Source organism: Macrobrachium nipponense, chromosome 35, assembly GCF_015104395.2.
Source record: "Macrobrachium nipponense isolate FS-2020 chromosome 35, ASM1510439v2, whole genome shotgun sequence".
Taxonomy (NCBI): domain Eukaryota; kingdom Metazoa; phylum Arthropoda; class Malacostraca; order Decapoda; family Palaemonidae; genus Macrobrachium; species Macrobrachium nipponense.
This window is the reverse complement of record NC_061096.1, coordinates 61,025,572-61,040,199: the sequence shown is the minus strand read 5'-3', so window position 1 is coordinate 61,040,199 and position 14,628 is coordinate 61,025,572. Positions and strand designations below refer to the sequence as shown.

The 14,628-nt window shown below is 40.1% G+C and overlaps 1 protein-coding gene across 3 annotated transcripts in view; it reads right to left on the bottom strand.

The window, feature by feature from the left end:
• Positions 1 to 10,684, bottom strand: part of LOC135208837 (phosducin-like protein) — a 36,417-nt gene extending 25,733 nt beyond the window's left edge. The window contains exons 1-2 of one of the 3 annotated variants that reach the window (XM_064241401.1): positions 10,554 to 10,684; positions 5,153 to 5,344 (exon numbers count right to left, since the gene is read on the bottom strand). In XM_064241401.1, coding sequence (XP_064097471.1) covers positions 5,153 to 5,323 — 171 coding nt within the window. In that variant the 5' untranslated portion in view covers positions 5,324 to 5,344; positions 10,554 to 10,684. Of the gene's footprint in view, positions 1 to 5,152; positions 5,345 to 10,426 lie in introns of all 3 variants that reach the window. The other 2 variants (XM_064241402.1, XM_064241403.1) reach the window with 2 other exon arrangements.
• Between the last annotated feature and the right edge of the window lie 3,944 nt (positions 10,685 to 14,628).

Here is a 14,628-nt window from a genome sequence, read left to right as displayed (position 1 = left end):
AGAGAAACCGACTCTTTTGTCTATAGCGTGCAATTCGCTGACACGCTTAGCAGAAGCTAGTGCAATAAGAAAGAGTGCCTTCTTAGTCAAGTTCCTGAGTGAAGCCGACTTCAAAGGCTCAAACGGTGGCCCCATGAGGAACTTAAGCACCACATCTAAGTTCCAAGCCACTGTATCTTGCGGGAGCTTAGTGGTTTCGAAAGACCTAATGAGGTCCGACAGATCTGAATTGGAGGAAATATCCAAACCTCGATGTCGAAAAACCGAAGAGAGCATGGCTCTATATCCTCTGATCGTCGAAGGAGCCAGTTTCTTAGAGTTCCTAAGAAATAGAAGAAAATCTGCTATTTCTGTTAAAGAGGTCGCAGAAGTAGAGACTTTAGCACTTCTACACCACTCTCTGAAGATTCTCCACTTCCCTTGATAGAGTTGTTAGAAGACTCTCTCCTACAACGAGCGATAGCTTCTGCAGCTCTTCTTGAAAATCCTTTCGCTCTGACAAGATTCCGGACAGTCTGAACCCTGTCAGAGCTAGAGCGGACAAGTTTTGGTGGAACCTCTTGAAGTGAGGTTGTTTGAGAAGCCACTTCTCTGGAGGAAGAAGTCTGGGGAAGTCTACTAACAACTGGAGAAGGTCCGGGAACCACTCTTTCCTGGGCCAAAAGGGAGCGATTAACGTTAGCGTTACATTGCTGTGCGACATGAACTTGTTCAGCACCTCTCTTATTAGACGAACGGAGGGAATGCATAAGCTTCCAGACCCGACCAATCCAACAGCATTGCGTCCACCGACCAAGCTAGAGGATCTGGGACTGGAGAACAAAAGAGAGGAAGACGGTGTTGCCTTGATGTCGCGAAACAGGTCTATTGACGGTCGTCCCCAAAGGCGCCAAAGTTTCTGGACAAATCTTGTTGTCCAAAGCCATCCAGAGGTAACACTTGCTGTTGACGACTTAACTCGTCCGCCAGGACGTTCATCTTTCCCGGAACAAATCTCGGGACTAGCTGAACCTTCGCTTCGTTTGACCACAGGAGGAGATCCTTGGCTACTTCGTACAGAGAGAAAGACTGAGTCCCCCCCTGTTTCCGCACGTACGAGAGAGCCGTGGAGTTGTCGGAATGCACTGCCACTACTCGACCTTCTACTAAGCTCCGAAACTGTCTGAGCCCCAAGAAAATTGCTAACAGTTCCTTTACATTTATGTGGAACTTCTTCTCCTTCTCCGACCAAGCTCCTGAAGTCCGTTGATTTCCCAGTAGGGCTCCCCAACCTGTGTCCGATGCGTCGGAAAAGAACTGTAGGTTCGGGAGGATGGGTCGTAAATCTAACCCTTCTTCCAACCTTGCTCGAGAGAGCCACCACCTTAGGTCCTCTTTTATTTGATCTGTGACAGGAAAGGTAATCGAGTCTGGTTGTGTCTTCCTGCACCAAGAGGCTCTCAGGAAAAACTGCAGAGATCTCATGTGCAGTCTTCCCAACGTCACAAATTTCTCCACTGACGTCAATTTGCCCAGGAGCCTCATCCACTGATTGGCAGAACTTACCTTTTTGTCCAAGAACTCCTGAACTGTCTCCAGACAGCCTTGGACCCTCTTCGGGGACAGAAAAGCCCGAAAAACTTGAGCATTCAGAATCATCCCCAAATAAAGGATGCTCTGAGATGGAACCAACTGGGACTTCTGTTTGTTGACCAGAATTCCTAACTTTCTGGCAAGATCCAGAGTTGTTCCAAGGTCCTTCATGCACCGACTCTCTGATTCCGACCGGAGAAGCCAATCGTCCAGATAGAGGGAGGTTCTTACTCCTAATATGTGCAGCCAGCTTCCTATCGGGGATAGAACCCTGGTGAAAACTTGAGGAGCGGTCGCTAGTCCGAAGCAAAGCGCCCGAAACTGAAACACCTTGCCTTCGAACATGAACCTCAGGTACTTCCGAGATTCGCGATGTATCGGAATGTGAAAATAAGCGTCTTGCATGTCCAGAGAGACCATCCAATCCCCCTGTCTGATGGACTCCAGAACCGACCGAGTGGTCTCCATATGAAATTTTGTTTTCTGGACATGCAAGTTCAGGGCGCTCACATCCAAAACCGGCCTCCAGCCCCCTGATGACTTGGGAACTACAAAAAGGCGATTGTAAAAGCCTGGAGGAAAATCCCCTTCTATCTGTTCTATCGCTTCTTTGAGAACAAGCGCTTCCACTTCTGCGGCTAGCGCCAGAAATTTGTCTGAGCCCGGAGAGTATGCCTGGAATGGAATTGGCACAGGTGAGAGCGAGGGAGGTGAAACGAGAGGAATACGATAGCCGAACTTGAGTACTTGCACTACCCAGGCTTCTGCTCCTCTGTTTTCCCATTCCTCCCAAAACAGAGCCAGCCTGGCTCCCACTGGTGCATGAAGAACCGAGCTTTCATTTGGAAGGTTTGTTAACCTTGGCCGAGGTCTTAGACTGAGGTCGCAAATTCGACTTCGGCCGAAAGAAGCGCTTGGGTTTTCTCCCTCGAAAAGGCGCTTGGGCCAGAGGAGAAACCGAAGGAACAGTCTCCACAGGAGCTTTAGGTCTCTTAGTAGACTGTGCCAGTAAATCCGAAGTAGATTTCTTATCTAGCGCAGACGAAATTGACAACACTACATCGTCTGGAAAGAGGTTATCTTTCACAAAAGGAGCAAACAAGAGAGCAGACTTCTGTTGGGACGTAACCCTTTTAGAAGCAAAGGAGCACCAAAGTTGCCTTTTCTTAAGGGTACCAAAGGCGATGAGCGAAGCTAACTCATCACATCCATCCCTAATGGATTTGTCCGCACAGGACAGAACACCAATCCAATCCTCCGCTAACTCCTGAGAAAGAGAAGGACAGTCTTCGATCTTGGCCGCTAAAGCGCCAATAGTCCAATCAAGGAAGCTAAAGACTTCCAAAAGTTTAAATTGATTCTTTACAACGTGGTCCAACTCAGGCGCTGTAAAGAAAACTTTCGCTGCAGCGAAAGCAGATCTTCTAGAGGAGTCGATTAAACTGGAGAAGTCTCCCTGGGAGGAGGCAGAAACTCCCAGAGAAGGAGCTTCCCCCGTTACATAAAACCTATACCTCTTACGAAGCAACTTAGAGGGAGGGTAAGCAAAAAGAGCCTTCCCTAAGTCTCTTTTCATAGACATCCATTTCTCCGTCTCTTTCAATGAATGTCTAACCGCTTTAGATAGAACAAGTTTTGGGAGGAGAGGGTCTGAAGTTTTCCTCCTCATCAAAAAAGTCGAAGTTGGGGAGCGCGGAGCCGCTTTCTCAAAATAATCTGGATAAGATACCAGAAGAAATCTAAGGAGACGTGAATAACACGAGAGGTGATGTGAATCCTCCTCCTCTACTTCTTCTTCATTCTCCGATACCGCCGAAGAAGTAGACGGAACTACAACCTGATCTGAAGGTTTTGAACCACCCTTGGACTCATTCATCCAGTTGGTTAACATCTCTAACTGCTTGTGCAAAGGCGCCAGAGACGAATCAAAAACAGTTAACGTAGGCTTGGAAGAGCCTAAATGTTCAGCAGGAGGCGGAAAAACTACTTGCGCCTCGCTCGGAGCCGCCGAAATTCGAGGCGAAACAGGCGCAACAGACGAAAAAGCGCCTAAAGAAACACCCTTAGAACTGCTAGCTACAGCGCTAAAACCACAATCTCTACTAGTAGATGGAGCCGAAAAAGGCACAGATTGAGGCGACGAACGAGCCGCTAACGGCCGAGGCGCAACCCTACTCTCAGGCTCCTTATACCGCTTGACTGGAGGAGGCGAAGAATCTGCGCCTGAACGCCTCTTCAAGGGACGCGAAACGGCGAAATCTCGCCAAGAGCGCCGTGCGACCGGAGACGAATCGCTTGAATCATTTGAAAGGCGTCTGACCGCAACACCTTTCCAACGCTTAACCGAGCCCTGTTGAGGCGCAACAGGCTCAACAAGAGAGGCGCCTGTCTGTGGGCAAATCCCGATCGACTCCCTTGGACTTCCGGTATGCCTTCTCCCCGGTGCGGGGGAGCTGGACAGTGACCTTTGTCTAGGAGACGTGTCAGGACAGACAGACGCACCCTCAACTACACTCTTACCTGAACCGCTTTCTCCAAAAACGTCTTAACTGAATTACCAAGTTGCAAAACCGTATTCGCTAGTACCGAAAATTTCTGATCTAACCTCGATTCCAGACTGGCAATGGTGTCGGAAGAAACTACACGGGAAGCCGGAGAAGTGGGATTAGTAGGAGGAATAGGAGGTGTAGTTAAAGGAGACATAACAATTTGAGGAGAAACAGAAGGAACAGATGCATCGCAAGACGAAGCAGAGCTAAGTCTACTTTCCCTAAGCGCTGCTTTTCTAATTCTGTCTTTAGCTAATTTCTCCGAGTATGAACTAAAAAACTTCCATTGAGAATCAGTCCAATCACTACACTCGTTACATGTTCGATCTGCTGAACAAACCTGTCCCCTACACTTAACACATTTAGTGTGAGAATCATACTCTAACTTGGATAATCTAGTTTTACATCCTGAGATGCAAAACCTAACTCCCGACGGACTAGAATCCGACATGGCAACGCCTAAATAAAAAGCAAAATAACAACAACGCCAAAAAAAGAGTACTTCACCAATTCCGAAGATCAAATCCACAAGAAAAAAGCGAAGCAAAGTCATCCAACCGCACCGACCACCGATGTTCACCGGACGCCGGCAGGAAAAGAATTGGATTCACCTGGGCAGTTGTACCTGGTTCTCCCGCGAGTGGAGGGAGATGACGTCATCCCCACCAGTGTTGGCGACGCCGACGCGCTAAATTTGAATTTAGTATCCTGCCGCTCGTGGAAATCACGGCTCTATAATTGTTCGGTAAGACACTACAATAAAAATGTCCACTTTATAAGAATCAAATAAAAATTTAAAAAAATACTTCAAATCACCGAAAAATTTATTTTCAAACATGCAATGTAGTTATGATGGCATATGCAGTTAATACTTAAAATCTATAGAAAATTCAAAGCATTACATTACATATATTTCCTTATTTTATTATCTAATTGGCATTAAAATATTTAAAAAAAATATGAAACCTAATATATTCCGCTCAAAATACAAGTGAATAATAGTGACATTCAAAGGCAGCATATACACTTACATTAGTTGAGTACCCTTCCCAATTTTGGCTTGCAGGTGGTGGAACTGGTCCTTCATTACTTTCTTTGGCCACATTATTTTCATTTTCATCATTGTCATCATCTTCATCCTCAGAGCTACTGCAATAGTATTGTAGTTTTTCTCCAAGGATCCTGTCTTCTAAGGTAGCCATAGCTTACAAAATATTTCACACCTGAAATTTACATATAGTACGTAATTACAAATGTAGGTAACCATCTCAGGCTACATCAACAAAATACCTTCTAACATTAACAAAATACCTTTTAACAAATGACAATAACTTGTGTAATCAAACATAAAAGAAAATAATGGATATAAACTCTTAAACAAAAATGGGCAGTTTCTAAAAGTTCAATGGGGGCAGAAGAGGCGCGAGTGTTGTCTTTTACAGGACAATGAGATACAGTCACGGTCTACTTTGGCTTAAGGGCTTGAAAAAAACTCTGGTCACATTACTGGAGGAAGTCTGGTCTATCAGGAGGCTCATCAATTACCTGTGGAGGAAAACTAATACGTACGTACCCATAGAGACCACCTCTATGAATGAGTCACAGGGGCTGCAAGCCTTCATTTTCCAAATGGTTTTATGATAATGTGATACATGTCACATATTGGCATATATCTAGTTGGTACTGCATTACTGATCATAGGTTTGTTATCATATACTATGCCTTATGTACTGTATGTCAATATTTATCAATTCAGCTACCTCCACTTACGGCCACACTAGTACTTTTAAATAGCTGTTATGTGAACAGTACCAGAGTTGAACATTTAGATATATAATAGTAATATAAATCTTTTAGGAATACTGGTGAAAGTACTAGAGGCTTTGTAAGTCCAAATAATTCTCTCATCTTCACCACTCTTGCTCAGACAAAATCAATAAAAATTCATTTAGCCGAGCAAATGATATACTCTCTCGGCTTGATAAAAAAATTATCCATTAAGAAATTAAAATGTGGCAAAAAAGTTATAGTTAAGCAACAGAAAACAGTTTTATTTAATAAACTGCATGTCTCATGTACTCCACTTTGAAAATGCTGCAAGCCTTTATTTTTATCAGTACTGTATAGTATACAAAACCCATTATTCACTTACCCTAGCCTATACTCTGAATGGAAAAATGGTATTGTTTTACTTCAATACCATCTCTTGATATTGGAGTTTCTAAGCTAAGTAATTACTTATGCGTCACCGATACGTAATGCATACTAAAATTTATCATATTTACCAATGAATTTTGTTGCTCACTTGGACTTCTTTTAGTTCTTTCTTTTATGTTTCAACAACCTTGCAAGCTGCAAGCAGGCAACTAAGTTGGATTTTTTTTCATTCCAATGTACAGTGACTAAAGATTGTTAGTTTAAGTGTTTTTTTTTTTTTTATTATTTTCATCTAGAATGTGGGTACATATATATGAACATGACTGATCCTTTAGTTCTAAGTTTCACAAATTAAACGTGATTTTGGTAAAACCAGCTTTGTTCTTACTCATGGCTCTTTTGGTGAAGATGTGCAACTCTTTGTTCTTGGATTATTTTATCTAATTTGGAATTTTTTTTATATAGTGTGTTCTGAACATTTCTGACATTCACTTTAGTAACAATAATGGGGGATCACTATTGCATATTTTCTACTTCTGATTTGGGCAAGATTCATTATTCATCGAATAGGTAGGTACATATTTTAAAAAGTATCTGGCACTAAGCACTAGGTAAGGACCCAGCGTCCCATGCTGGGTGAGGTAGGTTAGTTGTGATTGGATTAGGTCACAACCTTGACAATTTCAATTTACACAGTGCCCTAGCTTAGGTTAGGTGGGGTGGGCTGGGGGAGTGAAGCCCCAGCCACTGTTCTAGTATAATTACATTTCCTGTAACCTAAGTTATGTTTGATGGGATTAGTCATCCAGTAGTAGTGAGGGGGGTGATCAGCATTCTACCCCAGAAACATTCAAACATTAAAATATGGGAAAATCACAGCATATCTACCTACTATATCTGTTAACTGACTACCTATGCTATAGCTAAGGTAAACCAGCAATTTGCTTTAAAAGCACAAACAATGCAGTCATTCAATTATTTTGAATATTAAATATTAATAATAATCATACTACCATACAAACTACATAGGTAGCTAGGGTAAAACACCACGGCAGGCCAACCCTCATCACAGTGGACGGGTCTTATTCACTCGATATCTAATTGGTGAAACAAGAATACAATTGCAACTCTAAGCATACCATTTAAAAGATTGAAGTTTCGTCAACATAATGTGATATATGAAAGCCCATACAAACTAAAATAAGCATGTGAGCTCTTCGTAAAATATGTTTTCAAGGCAGTTTTGAAATCCAATATGGCGGCTACATTTTGCATGGAAGGTTTTGATCAGTGACGGCCACCATCTTTCCCCAGCCTTCCCAGCACTCATTTAAACAATGTTAGCGTATATATGTAACGTTTATTGATCTTACTCGAGATTGCAGTTGTAATCAGCACAATAAAACAACATTTTGTTGCCTATATTAGTGAAAGTATGAAACTTGTTATTCCCGGGGTTATGGTTTGAACTGAATTCATTCTTACCTTGTAATCGGTGGTTTTTATCCTTACTGCCATCACAACTGAAACTCCACAGTGCTTATTTGATTGTTATTATACACATTTTGGTCTCAGTTCACTCCACATTGCACTTTAAACCCGTTGCTGTTCCTAGTTTCTAAGCCCGCGCGCCACAAACACAGTTACGAACAGCAGACGACGAACTGCAAAGTTTTATTCCCTAAATTGTTTACTTTACTCGTTATTTAGTTTAAATTTACTTTGTTATTTAAAAATTTTAATTTAATTCATGTACATTATCCCTTTTTTGCAACCAAATTACCCCGAAAAATTACAGAGATTTCTAAAGTAGATACAATCAAATGTTTCTAACGTTTTCGTACATCTGGCGGCCGAAAACCATAAAGGAACGACTACGGAAAAGTGCATAGAGGAACGACTACGGAAAAGTGAATTATATACATATGTTTTGTTTTTTTTTGCTTTTTTGTTTTTGCTAGCACTTTTCATTGATTTCAGTCTATATTAGTATCTTGAATTTCTTTAATAATCGTATGCCAGAAATAAATGTAACCTTTAATGTTTGCATGCTTTAATGTTTGCATGCTAAGAATGGCAAAATCATCGTTGCCACATTAGTGGAGGCTTCACACATACGCCGTTCCATTATTATAAACTGTTTCCATGAATTCTAGTTGTCATAGTAATGCAATAATGATAAAATTGCTTTAATATTTATGTATATATACTTCCAATACATAGCCTAATTTCACCAATTTCAACATTTTGTGTGTAGTCTTATACCCAGTTTGGAGGGTCAACACATACCGAATGGCAACAGAGAGAGAGAGAGAGAGAGAGAGAGAGAGAGAGAGAGAGAGAGAGACGAGAGAGAGAGAGAGAGAGCCAGAGAGAGAGCAGAGAGAAAGGAAGGCGGAGGAACGAAGAAGAAAAGGGGTGGCGGTGGAGGGGGGGTGGGGGAGAGAGGGTAGGTGGAGCTTTATACGCATGTTCGTATCCATTTCTGCATAATGGAGTTTTTGTCTCTTGGTACAAGGACAAGTGTCGTTATTCTTTACGATTAGTGATTCACGATACCCTTATAAATTACGGCACTGGGTGTAATGCACTATAGCAAAATCTTGTTCTGTTACGAGTGTTCGTTACAGAAATAGGTATTGCCCAAAAATGTGCTTGCACTGTCTCTGAAACCCATAGTAGACATGCTGCTTAGTTGTCAAACAAGTTTTTATAACCAAGTATTTTTTACAAGCTAGCTATTGAATAAATTTGTATTTTTCTCAGTCAAAACATATGCCCCTCAATGCTAACTTTCCTCTTTTAACGACTTTCTGGTCATTGCAAATTCGGCCCCATAATTTCTTATGGTGCGAAAACAGACAGAGGCCCAGGGACCGAAAACGACTGCGTCACACTACGGCAGTAAAACATCTTCATATATCCAAAAAGTAAATAATAAAGACATATATGCACATTACGATTATAACAATTACATGAATAGCTGATAACAATCTGCATGAATAACTGGTAAACTGTTCTGCAAGACAGTTGAGTATAGCAATTATTTACAATAGGTACGAAAGTCAAGATGTCGTGACGTCATAATACAAACTTAAAAGAACGTTCTAATTCCGAAAAATAATTACTTAAATTTGAGTCAGAGTCGAGTTACTTTTTCAATAACGAATATTTTCAAATTAATCATCATAAATATGTAAAATATTAATGTTTTACTATTTATTTAAAAAATTAGCTAAGAGCACGCTCTCGTCATCTTCTACCAAAACAGTTGTTTACTCCTAACTTGTTTGCTGGTGAGAAACCGTGTTTCGATTGTTGTGATGAAAAGTGCCCCAGCGTCTGTGGGTACAAGTGGTATGCGGATTTATCACAGGAAATGGAAAGTTTGTTGACACAAGCGACTCCGTAAACATTGAGATGGCGTCAATCTTCGAAACATTTTTAGTTGTAAGTAAAAATTTCTAAAGCGTTTTGGTGAGATTTCCACTGCTGTGGCCACCCTTTTCAGTACCCTCTGTTTAAATCTTAAAATTTGGCCTTAATTTCTAACTTTGGAGAAAATACTTACTTCGAAAGGAGAGTAGAGGTCTTTAGCTCCGTTTCTCACCAACAAGAAGTCGCGACTGATGCGTTATAATGTATATACTTTTTCGGAGGGTGGCAAGTGTTGATTGTAGGTGGCCTGTTTGGCCTGCCGTGGTGTTTTACCCTATAGCATAGTAACCTTAAAACACATCATGGTCTGGTTTCCGCCCGTCAGAAAGCATTTGTATCAACTTTTTACTTGGCTAATGCTTCTACATTTGTTTTCCCTTAGAAATACCTAGTACCTAACCATTTGTTCGAGCTTATGATATCAAAGTTTCGGCGGCTAGGTTAGGTACCTACTTTCATTACCTAGGTAGTCCTAGCTAACGAATCGGCTGTGCATCTAAAACCAAGTTTTATTCCAGAAGACTTACAACTTGCAATAAAATACTTATCCATATGGCAGGCATGGCTTCTCCAGGCTAAATGTTCTTTAACAAATCATCCACCTCAACTACTAGGTAGTAGCTAGTAGTATACCTAGGTACAAAATGACATCACTCTTAGGCTAAATTCACAAAGAGGACAAATCAATAATACTAGCTAAGTATGCTAACCTCGGCAACAATTCCCTATGGTTTTGCTGTTTACATAAACATTTAAGTTTGAAATTTACTTATTTTCAACCAAATGGATAAAAAGTTGCAGATTCGCAAAGAGTAGGAAGGAAGACCCACAACTTACCTGTTTCTTAGGCGTAACCCAGACTTATTTGTCAACAGTAGTAGTAGTAGTAGTAATCGAGTTTTCTTTGAAACTTTCAGAACTTCCTTTTCAACGGCACCTCATGACATACGGTGTCGGGCAACATTGTGTTAATTGAAAATTGGTGTATATTTAATAACCATATTAAGGACTTAGAAAAACTCATTCAGCAATAAAATATAATAGAGCTTTAGTCTCATTGCAACTCAAATTGCAAAGAAATTAAGGTTTGTATGGTGTTTTAACGTTGCATGGAACCAGTGGTTATTCAGCAACGGGACCACGTCGAGAGTGAACTTCCATCACCAGAAATATACATCTCTGACCCCTCAGTGGCATGATCGAGAATCGAACTCGCGGCCTACGAGGTGGCAGGTAAAGACCATACCAACCACGCCACTGAGGTGCCAAAGAAATTAAGGGGCATGTGATAAATGAGGATATTATAAGAGGCAAATTATTTAAACTACCTACACTTAAAATATTAATTTGATGCGCAATTATTGATCCACTCTTTTATAAACATGACAAATGCAGAACAACACCTTGAGGGTGACATACACACCAGTCTAGATTCATGAAGCACTAATCAAGAAAACAAAATATTTGAAAGCAATCATTTACTTAATACTAAATATGCTGCTTCTACTTATAATAAAAAAAATCCACTTGTGAAAACTTAACCAACTAATGACAAAAATGATGACCAAGTAGAAAGACCAAGCCCAGAATCCCTATTTCAACTAACAAAGATAAGGCAGACAAGACCTTCAATGGAGAGAGGCTCCACCTTACTTATTGCTGCTAACACCCTACTCCTACAGTATGGAACCTTATGGTAATCAATAGGTACAGTTTAAAGTCGTAACACTTAATTGGGGAAACATTCGCATCTATGAAGCAAATTTTATTCATACAAATAATTCATACTGCAATTACAGCTCCAGTACCAAATTATGCGAGGCTTGCGTGACTGCGTCTTTAATGCCGTGCTACTTCTTCGTTCTTATTGCGCGGTGTAGTGTACTGTTAAGGTTGCGGTAATTAAGACCGAAGCCAAAAATACTTCTGGTCCACTTTGACGCCTCTGGATAAATTTGTTGACGTATGTACGGCAGAAATAATTTTATTCGTGACGTTATAAGCACCATTGTAATATTGATTGACAAAGTATCCTCCAAATTGGGTAAGTGAAAGTATCTTGTCTGTCGTTTGAATCATTATTCCTTATGGAGCAACGACATAGCCTACCCGCGCAAATGTGGTTTCTGGTGCCTCCACTCTCCGGGTTTTATTGACAAAATGTGCTAGTTTATTTTTATTTATTTGTTTATTTATCTTAGACAATAGACACGAAATCTAGCTCTCCCTCACTTTATAGCAGATATTCTTCAGGCGCTAATTTAAATTTTTGTCAGTATCCTTTTTGATTTCTGGTATTTCTGCGCATGAAGCCAAGTTCCTTCGGCCTGGATCTATCCATATTATTTGTCCTCCGCAATGGTTTTAGTACTTTTTTTCCGATCTTCGTCATCTTGATGTTTGAAGAACCTGTGGGAAATATTTGTTACCGACATTCATAGGATGCAATCTTCCCACCAAGTGTTTTCAATTTACAAATTATAACCAAAGTTAATAACTATCTACATTAACTCAAATTTAAATAATGTTGGCCTTTACCCAAAAATCAACATTTCCCAATAGAAACTATTATCACTGAAAGGTATATTTACTTATTTCAAACATTAGTCAAGTTAAACTAGCAGCACTGGTCAAAATACTTCAAATTATAATATATCATTAAAACAAACAGTATACATACCTATACTCTGTTTTTTTGTTTTTTTTTCATCTGTCCATCCGTCTGTGGTGTTTGCACTTGGTAACACTGCGTCCCGGTCTTTAAAAAACATCATATTTCGAATATTAACGGCGTAATTCGCATACAGTAAATTATTAGAACATTTTTAAGCTGCAAATGTACAATAAGATATCCTTTTATTTACCTAAAACTTACACACAGCGTGACTATTTAAAGCCCGGGACGCAGTGTTACCATGCGCGACCACCACAGGCGGATGGACAGTGTCACTTTGTTGTGATATTTTATTCTTAGTTATTTTATTATTCTTGTTTCTGTTATGTATATGAATTGTATTATTATCCATTTAGTTTGTTTTCCTCCTCCCCGGTGGTTTGTCTGTTTGGTAATTGCCACTAATGACCATTCTGTCTTTTCATATATTTGTGAGTGAGTGGTGCTGTCACTGTGGCTGTGTCTGAGATTTTTTTTCGACTGGAGGAGTCAGTAGTCAGTTGATCCCTGAGCCTTATTAATCATGGTGACTGCTGGATTTGATACATAACTCCTGCTTGGACGTACTATTATTTTTGAAGGATTACTCTTCATCCTGCTTCACCCTCGGCTCAGTGAATGTCGAGGGGGTCTTGCTTTGCCAAGGTATAAGTGACTGATATTTGTTGGAATATTCAAGCGATCTTTGACTTGTTTCTTTTGGACGTCCCGGGTTTCCTGGAGGATCATCCTCGTAGACGTAGGATCGTTGCTTTATGGGTCCGGTCGAGTACCATAAGTATATATACTATGTAATTCATCACTTCGCCCCTTCAGTTTTGTCTCTGAACGCAGAGACATAAATATTTATAAAGATCACGGTTATAACTCCAATGTTACGGAGGACAACTCCTAAATAATTAAGGAGATCACGGCAACAGCTCCAGTGTGTCTGAGGTGGGAAACCACCGTTATGGTATTTAGTTTGTAATTGTTAGGTTATTCTTGCTTTCCATATACCTTGTCTGAACCCCCTTCCCCTTTTGGATGTATCTTTGCCTTACTATCTTTATTGGGTAAGTGTGTTGTTTTGTATAATTAGTTCAGGGTCATTGGTTTTCATTAACATATGTATTCCGAGGTTCAAGAATAACTTCTGTCTTTATGTTTTGTATAAAATTTAAGTGTTTTTGTGGTGGTTTGTTTTCCCCCATGAATTAATGATTGCACTCTTGATATTATTTGAGAGCTATTCCACTGATTATGGACTTAGCTTGTGGTTGTAAACAGATTTTGGCATGAAAGGAATTTAATTTTTAGTAACGGCGGAAAAGGACCGTTACAACAGATGAAAAAAAAAAAGTATAGTTATTGGTCTCTTAGCACAGACATTCTTTACAAAACTATGTAACCCATGGCAGTTATGGTATGAACATTTACAAAAGTTATTACAATGATCACAAATTTCAATATTCCCAGACTGTGCACGCCACTCCATTTGTAGCTGTGCACTGAATACCACTGATCAAACTTCTAATTTCTGCCACCCACTTATGCTACACCACTAGTTAAAACACACTATTCCCTTACTGGGGTATAAGCGAGGTAAAAATCTAGTGTAATATCTATGTATTACCCATTATTCTTTTGGTCTCAGTCACTACCAATGTACAATTCACAAGTAAATATGAAAGTTACTATATTTGTGGTTACCCTTCACTTCTAGAAAGCCTAGATTCTGTCGAAAGTCCCACACTAGCCTAGATTCATGTCCCACACTTGCCTAGATTCTGTCGAAAGTCCCACACTTGCCTAGATTCTGTCGAAAGTCCCACACTAGCCTAGATTCTGTCAAAAGTCCCTTACTAACGTAATTTACTACACCACATTTCTCCTTCCATAGCTCTAGGGAGTCTTAGGAAATTAAATAAACCACGCAACATTTAAGCACTAAAAACACAATGGCCTACTTTTAAAACTACATTAACCTGTTACTTTGTTAACCTAATTATATAAAAGTATAATGTCTGTATCTGTATAGTACTGCTCGAACTGTAAAACTAAAGTCACTCATTACTGTCTAACCTCAATTCAAAATAGCTATATAATGACTCATAAACAACACATTACCGTGTGGTGGCTTCGGACTCCATCGCTATATGATCAACCTTTTGACTCTGGATCAACCGACGTCTACAGCTGTTATCGCGTCATTCTAATTGTTTTCGAAGATTATTCCTTAAATTTATTTACTTTTTA